The sequence below is a fragment of the Scyliorhinus torazame genome, chromosome 5, assembly GCF_047496885.1.
Source record: "Scyliorhinus torazame isolate Kashiwa2021f chromosome 5, sScyTor2.1, whole genome shotgun sequence".
NCBI classification, from domain to species: domain Eukaryota; kingdom Metazoa; phylum Chordata; class Chondrichthyes; order Carcharhiniformes; family Scyliorhinidae; genus Scyliorhinus; species Scyliorhinus torazame.
In genome coordinates this window covers 214,258,158-214,277,706 of record NC_092711.1, presented here as the reverse complement: position 1 = coordinate 214,277,706, position 19,549 = coordinate 214,258,158, and the positions used below count along the sequence as shown (strand labels likewise).

Below are 19,549 nucleotides of genomic sequence, written 5' to 3'. Positions count from 1 at the left end.
TTGGGTTGTGGGGGTGAGACCCACGTAAACATGGGGAGAATGTGCAAACTCCACACGGACAGTGACCCAGAGCCGGGATCGAATCTGGGACCTCGGCGTCGTGAGGTACCAGTGTTATCCACTATGTCATCGTGCTGCCCTATATGCACAGTTGAGGATACCCTGCACCTGTGGAAAACCAGCCAGAGTCACAAACCTGAGTGCCCACTCATTCTAACGGACATCACAGCAGGAAACGTTGCCATAATTGTCGACCTGGCCAACAAACCATCAATCACTTGTCTAATACATTTGAGGGCCGCCATTCGGGAGCTCCTGCAGAGCCCCGGAAGGAGCCAGAGGAAAAGAAAGTTGAGGATGCTGGCTGCTTTGACAGCTACTGGTAAAGTTACAAGGCCCACACTGCAGCAGATCTTGTTCCAGCAGACTGAAAATGTCTGCCACCTCCTGAGATGCTGATACTCTGACATGTCGAGGCAGCTTATCCTCTCCCTGCAGGCCCAGTGTCCAGGGTATGACCGTCTGTGAGCAGCTTCTTCTGCTGCTAGTCCCCTCCATCCTGTGGTGCAGGAGGTATGTAAGCACCATGGAGCCGCTGCGAGTGCTGCTGGCGAGATCCAACATAAGCAGCAGCCATGCTGATCAGCTCCAAAATATAGATGTCATCACCAAAATTATAAAAAGTAACCTCTCAGCACAAGTACTGTGAACAAGCTTATCACACAAGGAGGCAAGAAAGCAGTTGTGAAGTGCCTGCATGTTTTGGTATATCTCTCCTTGTTACATCTTCACCCTCCTCAGTCACCACAGGACCTTTGCCATGCTTGCACTGATGGGTTCCAGGAAGCCCGGGAAACCTGTGGACCCATGGTTAAATTCGAAAAGCCAAGTTATTATTGCCACGTTATAATTGGGAAATTAGCATATTGAAATTGACAACCCCCCAACGCCGGAGGGGGTTGTGCACTCGTAGCCTAACGTGCTCCAGTTAAATGTGGAAATCACCAGGTTGGAGTTGGATTCTCACTACACGTGCATTTTGTGTGGGGGGAATTTAAACTTCTACCTGCATCCAAATCCATGCACACACGTCCAGGCTAATCTGCCCCCATTATGGCAGTGAATAAAGTGACCTTTCTACTGACGCCACATTCAAGTCTTCACTTAAAACTTGATGACCGCCCTAACTGATCGAACGATAAGGATCTGCAACTGCAAACTACATTATTAACCAAGGTGGGTGAGTTCAGATGTAATTTGCTAAAATTGGTCTCAGTGGAAAACGCACAGTGAGCCAAACCTTTGCTTTTAGAGGGTGTAATCTGTGAGGTCGTTAATTCCACTCAAAACAAGGCATAGTTTCAGTTCCTGTCTGTGGGAGTTCTGATATCAGCAGAAGTGCAGCAAGAACAGGGCATCAAGTACCCCTGTTCGTTTTTCATGAATGAAAAGCATTTTTGCACAAGCAGCAAGGACAATTTCCTCCGCTAGGCTCCCAATTTTGATATGAGTGTGGGTAAACCTTTTGATGTTGTGGGCGTCGCTGGCAGTGCCAGCATTTGTTGCCCACCCTTAATTGCCCTTGAACAGAGTGGCTTGCAAGGCCATTTCCGAGGGCAGTCAACCACATTGCTGTGGACCTGGACAGGCCAGACTGGGTAAGGACGGCAGATTTCCTTCCCTAAAGGACATTTGTGAATCAGATGGGGTTTTAACCACAGCCAGTGATAGTTTCATCAATCGTCACCATTACTGAGACTAGCTTTCCAGTCCAGATTCATGAATTCATTTCAAGCTAATGATGTAAGAAATTAACCCATGACACGTGGGTCTGTGGATTTCTAGTCCAGTGACGTTACCACTACACCACCACCTTCCCCTAATTTAGCACTTCCCAGGGCCCACATTTGAACCAAGGAAGTCCACATCAGAAATCCAGGCATTCCCTTCGTCTTTGCAGCCCAAATGATGTTTCATCCATTAGATTTGGTGCAGAAGCCAATTTCCCTTCAGTCCTCATTTTCCGAACTTTGAGCACCAAGGATCACAGTTCAGCTGTTCAGCCGTGTAATGTATTGTATCCTAACATAACTCCAGTATATGAGGACCGGCCCGAGGCAAACTAAGGATGAAAAATTCACTTACCTATTGCAAATAATTAAGTGTGAGCTGCCTAGCTGTGCAGAATCTATCGGCTAACATTAAGTTTATCAACTTACATCGAGGACCTACTGTTGAGGAAGGTAACAAGGGACTTTCGTTACCTGGGGATCCAGATAGCCAAGAATTGGGGCACATTGCATAGGTTAACTTTAACGCGGTTGGTGGAACAAATGGAGGAGGATTTCAAGAGATGGGATATGGTATCCCTGTCACTGGCAGGGAGGGTGCAGGCGGTTAAGATGGTGGTCCTCCCGAGATTCCTCTTTGTGTTTCAGTGCCTCCCGGTGGTGATCACGAAGGCTTTTTTTAAAAGGATTGAAAAGAGCATCATGGGTTTTGTGTGGGCCGGGAAGACCCCGAGAGTGAGGAAGGGATTCTTACAGCGTAGCAGGGATAGGGGGGGGCTGGCACTACCGAGCCTAAGTGAGTATTATTGGGCCGCTAATATTTCAATGGTGAGTAAGTGGATGGGAGAGGAGGAGGGAGCGGCGTGGAAGAGATTATAGAGGGCGTCCTGTAGGGGGACTAGCCTACAGGCTATGGTGACAGCCCCATTGCCGTTCTCACCGAGGAACTACACCACAAGCCCGGTGGTGGTGGCTACACTGAAGATTTGGGGACAGTGGAGACGGCATAGGGGAAAGACTGGAGCCTTGGGGGGGTCCCCGATAAGAAACAACCATAGGTTTGCCCCGGGGGGAATGGATGGGGGATATGGAATGTGGCAAAGAGCAGGAATAACGCAACTGAAAGATCTGTTTGTGGATGGGAAGTTCGCGAGTCTGGGAGCGCTGACCGAGAAATATGGGTTGCCCCAAGGGAATGCATTCAGGTATATGCAACTGAGGGCTTTTGCGAGGCAACAGGTGAGGGAATTCCCGCAGCTCCGGACACAAGAGGTGCAGGACAGAGTGATCTCAAAGACATGGGTGGGGGATGGTAAGGTGTCAGATATATATAGGGAAATGAGGGACGAAGGGGAGACTATGGTAGATGAACTAAAAGGGAAATCGGAAGAAGAGCTGGGGAGGAGATCGAGGAGGGGCTGTGGGCAGATGCCCTAAGCAGGGTAAACTTGTCGTCCTCGTGTGCCAGGCTAAACCTGATTCAGTTTAAGGTATTACACAGGGCGCATATGACTGGAGCACGGCTCAGTAAATTTTTTGGGGTGGAGGATAGGTGTGCGAGGTGCTCGAGAAGCCCAGCGAATCATACCCATATGTTTTGGTCATGCCCGGCACTACAGGGGTTTTGGATGGGGGTGACAAAGGTGCTTTCAAAAGTAGTGGGGGTCCGGGTCGAACCAAGCTGGGGGTTGGCTATATTTGGGGTTGCACAAGAGCCGGGAGTGCAGGAGGCGAGAGAGGCCGATGTTTTGGCCTTTGCGTCCCTAGTAGCCCGGCGCAGGATATTGTTAATGTGGAAAGAAGCCAAGCCCCCGGGGGTGGAGACCTGGATAAATGACATGGCAGGGTTTATAAAGCTAGAGCGGATTAAGTTCGTTCTAAGGGGGTCGGCTCAAGGGTTCACCAGGCGGTGGCAACCGTTCGTCGAATACCTCGCAGAAAGATAGATGGAATGGAAAAAAGAAGGCAGCAGCAGCAGCCCAGGATCGGGGGGGGAGGAGGAACCAGAAGGACTCTCAGGGTTGTTAATATATACTGTATAATATGTATAGGTCGTTGCTACAGATAATTATATATTGGACTGTTAAATTATATTTTTGGAGAGTGTTACTTGTGATAAGGCAGTTGCCAATTAGGGTTAGTTTTCAGATAATTATATATTGGACTGTTAAATTATATTTTTGGAGAGTGTTACTTGTGATAAGGCAGTTGCCAATTAGGGTTAGTTTTCATTTTTGTTATTTATTATTTATTCATTTTTTTTTTTGTTTATAAAATAGGTCATTGTTATTTGTGTTGTTATAATATTGTGTAAAGGATGCACAATGTACTGTGTTGGTTGACCAAAAATTTTCAATAAAATATTTATTTTTAAAAAAGTTTATCAACTTACCCGGTCTGGTCTCAGACCAATGCACCTCCCCGGTGCACTCTTTAGTTTGTATGCTATGTATCGTTAGTAAGTGTGGGTCTGTCCAGTGACCGGAATCTTCCTCTTTTCCTCATCTGTGATGAATATTAGGGGCTGCACGGTAACACAGTGGTTAGCACAGTTGCTTCACTGCTCCAGGGTCCCAGGTTCGATTCCCGGCTTGGGTCACTGTCTGTGCTGAGTCTGCATGTTCTCCCCGTGTGTGCGTGGGTTTCCTCCGGGTGCTCCGGTTTCCTCCCACACTCCAAAGATGTGCAGTTCAGATGGATTGGCATTGATAAATTGCCCTTAGTGTCAAAAAGGATGGGTGGGGTTGTTGGGTTACAGGAATAGGGTGGAGGTGTGGGCTTAAGTGGGGTGCTCTTTCCTAAGGGCCGGAGTAGACTCGATGGTTTGGGTGGCCTCCTTCTGCATTGTAGTTTCTATGTAACCTTTATTACAGCAGACTAAGCAGATTTAAATTGTTTTGTTACCAAGTCAGTGAATGAAAAATTGTTGCAGCAACTCACTTTGGTTATTGTGATTGTTAAATTTAGATATTCCTATCACAGAGCTCACAAGAAAGTGAAAGAGGCCATTCAACCTGTCAGATTCATCCTCCAATCATCCTCCCCACCCAGCACAATGTCACCTCAATGATTCCATACTTTATCCCATCTGGAAGAACATTCCTTATCTTCTTCGAGACTTGGGGCTGCAGACACATGCTGTTCAAAACCTTGTTGCAATGGTGTAGTGATAGCACACGTCCCCAGAACATTAGCCTGGGCCTCTCGGTTACTAGTTCCATCAGTGACCATCTCCCCATGAAGGTACCCCACCAAGTGAAATTGGTGCACTCTACCTGAGAAATGCATCACATTACTTGGAGGCAATTAAAAATGCACAGCGAGCAGCGTTCATACCTGTTGTGGTAATACAAATGGACAGAAGATGGCGCCGGAGCGAGGCGACTCTCTGAGAGCTCTTCCCAACAGATCCACTTTTTACTTAACTTATACTCGTTCTAATCTTTTAAAATTTAATTCTAAGCCCTATTATGTATTTTCTTTTATTCCCTTTTCTTCACATGGACTTAATGATCGGTTGAGCTGCTCGCAGAAAAATACTTTTCACTGTACCTCCAGCAAAATTCACCGCCGTGCAATCAGAGAGGCGAAGGTCAAGACATCTGCCTCCCTCCCTCCATGAGCTCCGGCTTCTCTGAAACCCCAAATATTGCCACCAAAGGGTCCGGGTCCACCTCCTCCTCCACTATCCTGGCTAAGATCGCAAACACTCCCACCCAGAATTTCCCAATTTTTCGCAACCCCAATACATGTGCACGTGATTCGCTGGCCCCTGCCCAAACTGCCATTATTAAAGCTGTGGTACAATTATATTCTATTTTCTTCTCTATGTCTGGGTCACCCTTGAACAAACTGGCACACTCTCAAAAAGCTCTACAAATAGTGATGCCCTTCCCATGACCTCCTGCGGACAATGACTCAGTTCTTTAGTCCCGCGACAGTTACTGACACACCATCCCGGAGCCTCCGCTGATATCAAGAAAGGAAAATGAACAAGGATTTGAATCATTGGAAATTTCAAGGGCCATGGGGAGAGATCAGAATTAGTGGAATTAGTTTGAGATTGGTATATGAAAGGGTCACATTGGGACAAGAAACAAGGTTAGGTAGACACTTCCTAAAGTCAGTTTAGCCAATCAAATATGCATGCTATTGTTCCGTTGGGTAGGTTGATTGGGAATTTGTTCCTGTAAGACTGGAGTGGGAGTGCTTTCATGTGAATAACAACCCAGACAACTCGTCTGAATGAACACATTGGGCATCCATTAAAACATTTACTTTCAGTTCCACTCTCACATGAGCTGCTGTGAATCTACAACTGAAAGAGTGAGAATCTGGTATAGGCGGTGTCGTGTTAAGCACGCTGAGATAACACGGGCTGCAACTGGATGCAGCTATAACTGAAATATACTCCAGACCTTGAAGTTAGTTCAATTTGATTTATTGAACCTGTCACACAGTTAGCACAATTCTCTGTGAGTTCGACTCTCTGCTAAGCTAAGTGTGATTACTCTGACTGAACCAGACTAGCTCTTAGCCGCGTGCTGTAGGTGTTATGTGATATATGCACCGGACTTACTCTGTAGATGTCCCCAGTGGAATGAGGCAGAGTGTGAGTGCCTCGTGCCTTTTATAGTGGGAAACCACCCCCAGTTGTTCTGCCTGCTGATTGGTTATGTCCTGTTCTCTGTGCTCATTAGCTGCCTGTCTGTATCTTATTATGTGCATGTCTGCATATCATGACAGTCGGTATGTCACAAGTTTTAAAAACAAAATTGTGGGTGGGGAAACCACACAACCCCACTAACGTCTAACTAAAAATAGATCAAACCCGTTGTCATTAAGTCTGAGCGTCAGCACTAATAGGACAATTAACCTCTATCTTGTGAATTTTGACGGTTCTGCAATCTAAAATTGACATTACATTTACAGGCTATTTGTGGGTGTTATATCTGACCCCAAGATGAGTTTCCTACCGCATATCCACACCATTACTGAGACCACATGTTCCCACCTCTGGTTTTCTGTTTCCATAGTCCTCATCCATCCCTTCGTTACATCTAAACTTAACTATTCTAGTACTCTCCCGACCGGTCTCCCCTGCAAAAGCTCTCCCACTCTATTCTAACTTGTGCCAAAACTCACTCATCCTGTACTCACTGACCTACATTGCTCCCAGTTAAGCAATGCTGCGATTTTACAACCCTCATCCTTGATTTCAAATCCCTCCATGAACTGCCTCCTCCCTACCTCTTGATACCCTCTATCCTTACAGCCCCAACATCCCCCCTCCCCCTGCGACCCCCTCAACTCACTTCCCATCCCCACCCTGCCGAACCAGATCTTTGTGCTCTGCCAATTCTGCAATTCTGGCTTCTTGAACAATGTTAATCGCTCCACCACTCGAGACCAAGATGAAAGTTGCAGAATTCCCTCCCTAAATCTTTCCACCTTCTTCCTTTAAGATATTTTTAGAACCTACCTGTTAGAAACTACCTCTGACCAACATCTTGGCCATCAGGCCGAACACCTCCTTGTGTTGCTCATTGCCAAATCTTTGTCTTATAGTTTTTAAAGCATCTTGGATTCTCTATATCATAAGTGCGCTATATAAATTCAACTTTGTTTCTCAAGTGAATCACACAGCTACTGACCTGTTGGCAGGCTTAATGCTGAAATATTGAGCAACCTTCATTTTTACATCTAGGCTTTGAATGAATCACACACATGTGCTCCATTTAGATCTACTGCAGGAACACATATTCACAGATGTAACATAAATAATACATGATGGGGTTTATTACGGACAGGAGGAAGTTTAGTTAAAACAGCACTTGTTTTTCCCCTTACCTCCTGTCTAAAAACAGGTGTTTTGATTTGGTTTTATTTAAAAAGCCTGTTATGGTGTGATCTGATTTCTGTTATTAACCCCACAACAAACCTGAGTTAGGATTAACTCAGAAGGTTAATTTATTGCACACATTTTTTAAAAAGTTTGAAAAGGAGTAAGATAAAATCCTGCAGGATGTTTGAGGTGAGGGATGCAGTTAGTGTCCCTGCTGATTTTACCTGCAGGAAGTGCTGCCATCTCCAGCTCCTCCAAGACCGAGTTAGGGAACTGGAGCTGGAGTTGGAAGAACTTCGGATCATTCGGGAGGCAGAAGGGGTCATAGATAGCAGCTTCAGGGAATTAGTTACACCAAAGATTGGAGATAGGTGGGTAACTGTAAGAGGGACTGGGAAAAAGCAGTCAGTGCAGGGATCCCCTGCGGTCGTTCCCCTGAGAAACAAGTATACCGCTTTGGATACTTGTGGGGGGGGGGACTTACCAGGGGTAAGCCATGGGGTACGGGCCTCTGGCACGGAGTCTGTCCCTGTTGCTCAGAAGGGAAGGGGGGAGAGGAGCAGAGCATTAGTAATTGGGGACTCTATAGTCAGGGGCACAGATAGGAGATTTTGTGGGAGCGTGAGAGACTCACGTTTGGTATGTTGCCTCCCAGGTGCAAGGGTACGTGATGTCTCGGATCGTGTTTTCTGGGTCCTTAGGGGGAGGGGGAGCAGCCCCAAGTCGTGGTTCACATTGGTACTAACGACATAGGTAGGAAAGGGGACAAGGATGTCAGGCAGGCTTTCAGGGAGCTAGGATGGAAGCTCAGAACTAGAACAAACAGAGTTGTTATCTCTGGGTTGTTGCCCGTGCCACGTGATAGTAAGATGAGGAATAGGGAGAGAGAGCATTTAAACACGTGGCTACAGGGATGGTGCAGGCGGGAGGGATTCAGATTTCTGGATAACTGGGGCTCTTTCTGGGGAAGGTGGGACCTCTACAGACAGGATGGTCTACATCTGAACCTGAGGGGCACAAATATTGTGGGGGGGAGATTTGTTAGTGCTCTTTGGGGGGGGTTTAAACTAATGCAGCAGGGGCATGGGAACCTGGATTGTAGTTTTAGGGTAAGGGAGAATGAGAGTATAGAGGTCAGGAGCACAGATTTGACGTCGCAGGAGGGGGCCAGTGTTCAGGTAGGTGGTTTGAAGTGTGTCTACTTCAATGCCAGGAGTATACGAAACAAGGTAGGGGAACTGGCAGCATGGGTTGGTACCTGGGACTTCGATGTTGTGGCCATTTCGGAGACATGGATAGAGCAGGGACAGGAATGGATGTTGCAGGTTCCGGGGTTTAGGTGTTTTAGTAAGCTCAGAGAAGGAGGCAAAAGAGGGGGAGGTGTGGCGCTGCTAGTCAAGAGCAGTATTACGGTGGCGGAGAGGATGCTAGATGGGGACTCTTCTTCCGAGGTAGTATGGGCTGAAGTTAGAAACAGGAAAGGAGAGGTCACCCTGTTGGGAGTTTTTTATAGGCCTCCTAATAGTTCTAGGGATGTAGAGGAAAGGATGGCGAAGGTGATTCTGGATATGAGCGAAAGTAACAGGGTAGTTATTATGGGAGACTTTAACTTTCCAAATATTGACTGGAAAAGATATAGTTCGAGTACAATAGATGGGTCGTTTTTTGTACAGTGTGTGCAGGAGGGTTTCCTGAAACAATATGTTGACAGGCCAACAAGAGGCGAGGCCACCCACGTTGGATTTGGTTTTGGGTAATGAACCAGGCCAGGTGTTGGATTTGGAGGTAGGAGAGCACTTTGGGGACAGTGACCACAATTCGGTGACGTTTACGTTAATGATGGAAAGGGATAAGTATACACCGCAGGGCAAGAGTTATAGCTGGGGGAAGGGCAGTTATGATGCCATTAGACGTGACTTGGGGGGAATAAGGTGGAGAAGTAGGCTGCAAGTGTTGGGCACACTGGATAAGTGGGGCTTGTTCAAGGATCAGCTACTGCGTGTTCTTGATAAGTATGTACCGGTCAGACAGGGAGGAAGGCGTTGAGCGAGGGAACCGTGGTTTACCAAGGAAGTGGAATCTCTTGTTAAGAGGAAGAAGGAGGCCTATGTGAAGATGAAGTGTGAAGTTTCGGTTGGGGCGATGGATAGTTACAAGGTAGCAAGGAAGGATCTAAAGAGAGAGCTAAGACGAGCAAGGAGGGGACATGAGAAGTATTTGGCAGGAAGGATCAAGGAAAACCCAAAAGCTTTCTATAGGTATGTCAGGAATAAGCGAATGACTAGGGAAAGAGTAGGACCAGTCAAGGACAGGGATGGGAAATTGTGTGTGGAGTCTGAAGAGATAGGCGAGATACTAAATGAATATTTTTCGTCAGTATTCACTCAGGAAAAAGATAATGTTGTGGAGGAGAATGCTGAGCCCCAGGCTAATAGAATATATGGCATTGAGGTACGTAGGGAAGAGGTGTTGGCAATTCTGGACAGGCTGAAAATAGATAAGTCCCCGGGAGCTGATGGGATTTATCCTAGGATTCTCTGGGAGGCCAGGGAAGAGATTGCTGGACCTTTGGCTTTGATTTTTATGTCATCATTGGCTACAGGAATAGTGCCAGAGGACTGGAGGACAGCAAATGTGGTCCCTTTGTTCAAAAAGGGGAGCAGAGACAACCCCGGCAACTATAGACCGGTGAGCCTCACGTCTGTAGTGGGTAAAGTCTTGGAGGGGATTATAAGAGACAAGATTTATAATCATCTAGATAGGAATAATATGATCAGGGATAGTCAGCATGGCTTTGTGAAGGGTAGGTCATGCCTCACAAACCTGATTGAGTTCTTTGAGAAGGTGACTGAACAGGTAGACGAGGGTAGAGCAGTTGATGTGGTGAATATGGATTTCAGCAAAGCGTTTGATAAGGTTCCCCACGGTAGGCTATTGCAAAAAATACGGAGGCTGGGGATTGAGGGTGATTTAGAGATGTGGATCAGAAATTGGCTAGCTGAAAGAAGACAGAGGGTGGTGGTTGATGGGAAATGTTCAGAATGGAGTACAGTCACAAGTGGAGTACCACAAGGATCTGTTCTGGGGCCGTTGCTGTTTGTCATTTTTATCAATGACCTAGAGGAAGGCGCAGAAGGGTGGGTGAGTAAATTTGCAGACGATACTAAAGTCGGTGGTGTTGTCGACAGTGTGGAAGGATGTAGCAGGTTACAGAGGGATATAGATAAGCTGCAGAGCTGGGCTGAGAGGTGGCAAATGGAGTTTAATGTAGAGAAGTGTGAGGTGATTCACTTTGGAAGGAATAACAGGAATGCGGAATATTTGGCTAATGGTAAAGTTCTTGAAAGTGTGGATGAGCAGAGGGATCTAGGTGTCCATGTACATAGATCCCTGAAAGTTGCCACCCAGGTTGATAGGGTTGTGAAGAAGGCCTATGGAGTGTTGGCCTTTATTGGTAGAGGGATTGAGTTCCGGAGTCGGGAGGTCATGTTGCAGCTGTACAGAACTCTGGTCCGGCCGCATTTGGAGTATTGCGTACAGTTCTGGTCACCGCATTATAGGAAGGACGTGGAGGCTTTGGAGCGGGTGCAGAGGAGATTTACCAGGATGTTGCCTGGTATGGAGGGAAAATCTTATGAGGAAAGGCTGATGGACTTGAGGTTGTTTTCGTTGGAGAGAAGAAGGTTAAGAGGAGACTTAATATTGAGGCATACAAAATGATCAGGGGGTTGGATAGGGTGGACAGTGAGAGCCTTCTCCCGCGGATGGATATGGCTGGCACGAGGGGACATAACTTTAAACTGAGGGGTAATAGATATAGGACAGAGGTCAGAGGTAGGTTCTTTACGCAAAGAGTAGTGAGGCCGTGGAATGCCCTACCTGCTACAGTAGTGAACACGCCAACATTGAGGGCATTTAAAAGTTTATTGGATAAACATATGGATGATAATGGCATGGTGTAGGTTAGATGGCTTTTGTTTCGGTGCAACATTGTGGGCCGAAGGGCCTGTACTGCGCTGTATTGTTCTATGTTCTATAAAAGGTGTCCTATTCACCTTCTCAGTGGCATTGGAGTCACGAGATGAAGTGGGCTTGCTGAGTTGGAATCAGTTCTGCAGGCGATGTACAGAATCTTTTCATTAGCGTCAAGTTAGAGAGGAGCCAGTTAACCCAGCCAGTGCTTGCTTTTGACTGGCCGGCCTGTCGGATGTTAAACAGCAGATTGGGATATGCACGTCAGAGTGTAATATTACCTTAAAAGCAAATGACTGCGGATGCTGGACTCAGAAACACAAGCCAACAACCCGTGAAAATCTCAGCAGATCTGACAACATCTGTGGAGAGGGCTAGGCCGCGATTCTCCGGCGCCGATTCTCGGGCGCCCATGGGATTGCCGCCGCACCGGTTGGGGGTCGTTGAAAACGGCGGCAATCCCGCGGGCGCCAGAGAATCCTGCGGCGATTCTCCGGGCCACAACGGGCCGAGTGCCTGTTGAGTTCAGCCGAGTCCCGCCGGCGTAGGTTACATACGGTCCTACCGGCGGGACCTCGGAGTTCTGCTTCCGTTCCGGTGGGGGGGTCGGTGGATCCAACCCTGGCCGGGGGTGGGGGGGGGTGGTGGCTCCAGGGTGGCCTGGCCCGCGATCGGTGCCTACTGATCATGGCCGGGCTAGTTCCGTGGGGGGCCTATGTTCCTCCTTGCCAGGCTCCTGTAGGGCTCTGCCATGTTGCCCGGGGCAGGCGCGGAATCATGCCGGCTGTGGCGCGCAGGCGATAACTCGCGCCGGTCGTGGCGCACTGGCTTTCGGGTTCCAGAGCTGCGGACACCACTTCAGCGCCCTACTAGCCCCCTAGGAAGGGGTGAATACCTGGACGTGGAGGCCCGTTGATGCCAGAGTGGCTCACGCCGCTTTTAACGCCGGCGTCAGAACTTGGCCACGGGATTGGAGAATCCCGGCCCAACTGTTTCGAGTCTAGATGAAACTTCATCAAAGCCAAAAAGGACTGGAGTTAGGGTGAGATTATAGTTGAGGGAGAGGGAGGGTGTTGCGGAGCAGATCAGTACGACTGGATAGAGGGCAAGGAATATGTGGAGGCTGGGGCGACATTGACGAAGATGTTGTGGACTAAGGAATGTAAAAGGTGGAAGTCAATGCTAAGAAGGGCGCTGACAGTGGAACGTTTAGACATCAGAATATGTTAATGGCAGAATAAAGGTCAGCATTGTGTCAAAGGATAACCTGCAACAGGGAACAGATGGCCCTAATATAGTCTGAGGTCATGTGACCCTGCTTCTCCATAGTAACTTCAACAAAGGATTTTTATCCAGCATCTGGAATTAGGCTTTGTGTCCTAATTCGTGTCAGCCATTGTGGGTTGAAAGAGATTGCTATTTGTTGAGGGTCTGGTGTTTGGGAAGTCATTGTCTCCGTAGACTCACCAACTCCACAAACAAGTTTGGCTTACCCAATGAAAATGACCTTCGTGTAGCTCTATTTGAAACTGGTCTGTGCAGTTCCAGGTGTTCTGTTAGAAACTCCTCAGATATAATGTGGTGTTACATTTCTGAAACTGGGAAGTGAATTATTTTGTTCTGGTGACTGACAGACAGAGAGTCATCCATCTTAATTGTCCTCGTTCAGCAGAGCAGTCCAGTTCAAAACTAAGAAATTATGATAAGAAACAAGTTTTTTTTTTGAAGAATGTACAGAGTTGGGTCCTGTTCCATAATAAATTATTTGCTATTAGTAAACTAAAAGAAACAACACCAAGAATTCTGGCAAAGGAAGTATTCCTTGAAGACCATTAAATCTACAACATTGCATTATGGAGGAACGGGTTTGAAATCCCTCCCTCTTTCACCTTAACTTGTTTGAAATCGCACCCATTAAAATAGTGATGATGCTCGTATCTCATGACATAATTTCAGGGTCAAAGAGATTAATCTTTTGTTATCGGGACTGTTATTTGGAAAGCAGCATAAGTTTTGCTTTTGCGATGCTCCGTCCCCTCCAAAATGACGTACTCGCAGAGTATGCCACACACTGTCGGGACGGCCTCAGGACGTCACCTGAAGCCCTCCCCCGATGGGCCGAGTTCCCGACGGCAAGGGACACGTGTCATATTTTTTTCGGGAACCCGGCGTGGCGTCGGCAGACTGAGTCCAGCGCCGCCACAGTCGGGGGGGAGCCGTTCCACAGGCAGGGGAGACCTTTGGCAGCGGCTGGGGACACTGGTGGGGGGTGGTTGGGGTGGCGAGCCTGGTTAAAGGGGGGCATTATTTGGCAGGCCAGGTCAGCGCGCGGCCGGCACCATGTTTCATGGCACGGCCGCTGCAAGCCGCCGCGAGCGCATGCGCGGTCACAGACCCAGCAATTCTCTGGCCGTATCCGCAGCTAGAGCCTGTGGCTCTACACTGCGTGCCTGCTAGCCCCCCCCCCCCTCCCCCCCCCCACCAGACGGAGAATCGGTGCAGCTTTTGCGTCGTTTTTTGTGGCATAAAACACCACTGTTCCCACGCCAACATCAGCAGATAGTCTCCTAAATAGAGAATCCAGTCCTATATCTTTATTTATAAGTGGATGAGCAATTATGTTGGCAGTGGTAGGAAAACATCAAAATATGAGGGCTGCATTAGTCGCAATATTGCATTAGTGCATCTTTACAGCAAAAATCTGGGGCAGAATTCTCCGACCCCGCGCCGGGTCTCAGCTCCGATGCCGGTCCACCGATTCTTCGGTGACTGGAGAATCGCCGCCAATGGTGTCGGCGCGGTCAGCGCAGAGCCGGTCAGGAGCCGCTGAACGCAGAGCCCTGGTGATTCTCGGCGCTCGACGGGCTAAGCGCCCGCCGAGTTCGGCCAACTCCCACTAGCGCCGTTTGCATGTGGGGGCTGTGCGGGTGGGGGGTCCGACTCCAGGAGGGGGTGGCCTCCACGGTGGCCTGGCCCGCGATCTGGGCCTACCGATCGGCAGGCGGGCTTATCCCATGGTGGGACCTATGTTCCTCCGCGCCAGGCACCTGTAGGGCTCCGCCATTTTGCGTCGGGGCCGGCGAGGGCGGAGAAGGCAAGCCACGCGCATGCGCAAATTCGCTCCGGCCGTGACGTGCATGCGCAAACTCACGCCAGCTGTGACGCACATACGTGGACCCGTGCCATCCGTGCTGATTGCTGTATCGGCACCTGGAGCCGCATGAGGCTCTCCAGTGCCGTGCTGGCCCCCTGTGCGGCGCAGGATCGCTGATCCTAGGGGCAAGATGACGCCGTCATAAAATGCCGTTTACGACGACATTAACCCTTCGCCCCAGGATCGGAGAATCCCGCCCCTGAGCTTAACAGGCAAATGCAAGAGAAATCAAGAATTCAAAACTTTTCAGAAGAAATGATAGATGATTCTTCAGTATCTTTGAACTGACCGTTAAAAAACTGAGAAATATTTCTTGTTGAATTCACCTTTTTAAATTTGCTTTTTACCACATAGTATAAATGTTTTAATGCATAAAGAACTTTACTCACTGTTATTTTATGTATGTAATATTTCTAATATATACATATATAATCGGTGCGATCTTACAGCTGTTCACGGGGCCTTCCGGTCCCGCTGATGGCACATACCCGCTGCGTGTTTCACAGGGCTTGGGGTGGATTCAATGGGAAATCCCATTGACAGTGGTGAGACCAGAAGATCCCGCTGCCAAACAATGATGGAGCTCCAGTCAACGGCGGGCTGCCTCCCACTGCCGATAACCACGCCTGGGAGGCCAGAGAAACTCGCCCAATATGTATTGCATATAATATTTAGTGCCTGAGATTTAGTTTATCTTACTCATTCTTTATTCTGTTGTATGAACATCAACAACTATAGATCAACATTTGATTGTGAAGATGTAACGTTGATCTCATTAACGACAGGTTGAGTGAGTGGGCAAATGCATGGCAGATGCAGTAGCATGTGGGTAAATCCACTTTGGTAGCAAAAACAGGATGACAGATTATTATCTGAATGGCTAATGATTTTGAGAGGGGAATGTGCAATGAGGCCTGGATGTCCTCTCACATCAGTCGCTGAAGGTGAGTGTGCAGGTGCAGCAGACGGTGAAGAAGACTTATGCTGTGTTGACCTTCATAGCAAAATAATTTGAGTACATGAGTGGGATGCCTTGCTGCAGTTGTACAGGGCCTTGGTGAGACCACACCTGGAATATTGTGTGAATTTTTGGTCTCCTTATCTGAGGAAGGATGTTCTTGCTATAGAGGGTGCGCAACAAAGGTACATCAGATTGATTCCTGGGGTGGTGGCACTGACGTATGAGGAGGGATTGAGTCAGTTAGAATTATGTTCACTGGAATTCAGAAGAATGAGGGTGGGAATGGTCTCATAGAAACCTCTAAAATCCCAACAGGACTAGACAGGGTAGAGCAGGAAGGATGTTCCAGATGGTGGGGTAGTCCTGAATAAGGGGTCATATTGTAAGTACATGGGTAAACCATTTACGACTCAGTAGTGAATATTCTCCACAGAAAGCGGGTGAGGCCAATACATTGTATGTTTTCAAGATGCAGTTAGATATAGCTCTTAGAGCGAAAGGGATCAATGAATATGAGGGGAAATTGGGAATAGGTTACTGAGTTGGATGATCAGCCATGATCATATTCAATAGGGGAGAAGGCTCGAAGGGCCGACTGGTCTATTCTTGCTCCTGTTTTCTATGTTTCTAGCTGAATGATGTAAAATGTCTGATAATTATTACAAAACTGTTAGTTATTAGAGCATAACCCTGAGCTCCCAGCTGTAGAGGTTATGCTCTAAGGGAGAGTGGAGTGAGACGAGACTATGCGGTCACCCCAGTTCTCCAATCCTCAGTCACCAAGGGCAAGGCTCTGGACAGGGGGCATGAAATCATGGAACTATCCCGAAGATTCAGTTCAGAAATGTGAGCTTCAACAGGCCGAATGGCCCTTTGCCTGTTCTCAAATGTTTTCATTTATTCTTGCATAATAAATGAAAACATAACTAGCTTAGAAACTGCTATCATCATACAAATGCTCAATTCTTCTGTCAATCTTTAACAGGAGACTGTTAACCTATTTAAAATGAGTGGGTTAATGCCTCCACGAAAATGTTAGAGGAAGTACTTCAGTACAAACACCGGGAACCTGACTCTCAGTAATTGACTCTCAGTAATTTCCAAGCTCCAGTCTAGAACTAGTGCAAATCACAAGTATAAATGTCAAATCTGCCAACCTCTTGGGGTTGCATGGTCTTTTTTTTTTAAAATGTCATCCAATTATCTTAAGGATTCAGCCAGCTTGAGAGGCTTCTAGCCTGACTGGTTTTCCACCTTGCCTCAATCACTTGCTCCATTGTGTTGAAATAATGAGTGACTTCCAGACTCTTTCTAGTATTTCTTCCCCTTCTCTTCTTCACCTTACAACTTTGAACAGGAAGTGTCGTCCCTCATTTGGATCCTTTACTCGTCTCCGAGGAAATATTCTCAAATCACCCCTCCACATGTGGTGGAACATACTTCTCTGTCAATTTGGTATAGCAAGAAAAAAAAAAAAAAAAAATTTAAGTTTCGATGAACTGATTTTAATGATCGTTTTGGTTTGCAGTTTACCCGATTTGTTTCGAGAACAGTTTAGTTAGCTTTCTATCTTTTCTTGCTTAAAGGCAAATCCCAACATGAAACTTTCCTGGATTCAGCATGAGGTAAGTAAAAGAGACAAGAAAGTCAGAGGGTTATAATGGGAAATTCTATTGGCAATCGGTGGGAAAATAGAATCCCGCTGCCAGTGAACGGCGCGCGGCTGAGAAACCTGTGGCTGGCGGACCAGAGAATCTCGCCCAGCTACAAGACTCAGTTTAGTCAATCAAATATGCAGGATATTGTTCCATTGTGTAAGTTAAATACAGGAATTTACTCCTGTAGACTGGAGAAAGGAGTGCTTTCGTGTGACTAAGAGAACTCAGACAGCCCGCCAGAATGAAGACATGGGGCAGACATCGGTGCATTTTCTTTCAGTTCCGCTCTTCTACAACTCTCACATCAGCCACTGTGGATCTAGCACTGAAAGAGTGAGAACCGGGTACTGTCGCTATATCACAAGTCTGGAAAATAAAATCGTGGGCGGATGAAACCCACAACCCACTGTCACACTAACTACCAACTAAAAATAGATCAAACTCGTTGTCAGTAGGACTGAGAGCCAGCAGGTAAACGTGAGCCTGTAGACGTAGCAGGCAAAGTATTTTGCTGTGCTGTTTCAGCTTGCTTAACTACAGTACATGCTGTTCATACCTGCAGTAGTTTGTGACCACACATTTCAGGAATGCCAGAACACCCTCGCTGAATGTTTGATGATGGGGAATTCGGTTTGTCTAATTTCTGGTAAAGACTTTAACACTTTTTTTCCCCTCTTTCCATCTTTTCTTGTTGCAGCGAGCAGGGGATTCTATTGTTGGGGAGACAGACAGGTAAATCTTTTCTTTCTGATATGTTTCTTGAAATAACGTTGATTGTTGAAAGTGTAAAAGAATCACCTCGATGTGCATGGCGAGTGTCTGTTAATGCAGAGATATGAAGTTGAGTAAAAACCTGACCGTTTTAATGTTTACATTTGAAGGCGTATTTGAGGTAGGAGGTTACGCTGAACTCTCGGCAACCTCAACCTGGCTTCCAGGAAGGGTTTCCACACCTCGGAGGGAGTGTGATAATTGGTCTCCTGAGTTACACATGCCTTTGGGCGCCCAAGACTACTTCCCATTGAAATGAGACTGACAACATAACTACCCCAAAGGGGGCAGTCCAAAGTTAACACAATTGAAAAGCAAGTGTCTTCCCAAACAGCCAGGCCAGCAGTCAGGCTGTAACGATTGAGAGTTGTGGAGATGGGAATGGTTGATTAGGGATTTTGCAGATGCTTAAAATGCAGTGACGCCCATCTCCCACCCACCTGAACAGGTGAGAACTTGAACAGGCCCAACCGATGTCTCCCATAGTTAAATAACCAGTGATACTATTCACCATGTGATGAATGGACACACAGGTGAGGTGCCACCAATGGGACAGGGAGCTTGCAGCTACCTACTCTCTAAAGGTGGCATGACTATATATTTGTTTATGATTGGATTGGATTTGTTTATTGTCATGTGTACCTAGATACAGTGAAAATAATTTTTCTGTGTGCAGCTCAAACAGATCATTTAGTACATGAAAGGAAAATATGTAATAGGGCAACACAAGGTACACAATGTAACTACATAAACACCGGAATCGAGTGAAGCATACAGGGGTGTAGTGTTAATCAGGTCAGTCCATAAGAGGGTAATTTAGGAGTCTGGTAACAGCGGAGAAGAAGTTGTTTTTGAATCTGTTAGTGCGTGTTGTCAGACTTTGGTACCTCCTGCCCGATGGAAGATGTTGGAAGAGTGAGTAAGCCGGGTGGGAGGGGTCTTTGATTATGCTGCCCACTTTCCTCAGGCATCGGGAGGTGCAGATGGAGTCAGTGAATGGGAGGTGGGTTCGTGTGATGGACTGGGCTCTGTTCATGACTCTCTGAAGTTTCTTGCGGTCCTGGGCCGAGCAGTTACCACACCAGGCTGTGATGCAGCCAGATAGGATGCTTTCTATGGTGCACCTGTAAAAGTTGGTAAGAGTCAGTGTGGACATGCCAAATGAGGCTGGCAGACTCTAATTTAACCTGCTGAATGAAGATAAGGACAGTGCTTCTGTGGAAGGCAGAGGCAGGACCACAACCTCCTGGTTCCCCAGCTCCCCAATTTCAACCCCCATAAAAAGACCCCGTGAATCAGGTTCCACCCTCCATCACCACCCCCGACAACCCCTCATCTACCCCTTGCATCCTCCAAGCCAGAGTTTGTGATTGGACCCATCTGTTCCTGCGGCTTGCT

General features: G+C 47.4%; 1 protein-coding gene across 3 annotated transcripts in view; it reads left to right on the top strand.

The window, feature by feature from the left end:
* The window catches only part of LOC140420938 (connector enhancer of kinase suppressor of ras 2), a 986,283-nt gene that overhangs the window by 827,575 nt on the left and 139,159 nt on the right, over positions 1 to 19,549 (top strand). For all 3 annotated transcript variants that reach the window (XM_072505113.1, XM_072505112.1, XM_072505114.1), the window contains one exon: positions 18,078 to 18,112. In XM_072505113.1, coding sequence (XP_072361214.1) covers positions 18,078 to 18,112 — 35 coding nt within the window. The remainder of the gene's footprint in view (positions 1 to 18,077; positions 18,113 to 19,549) is intronic.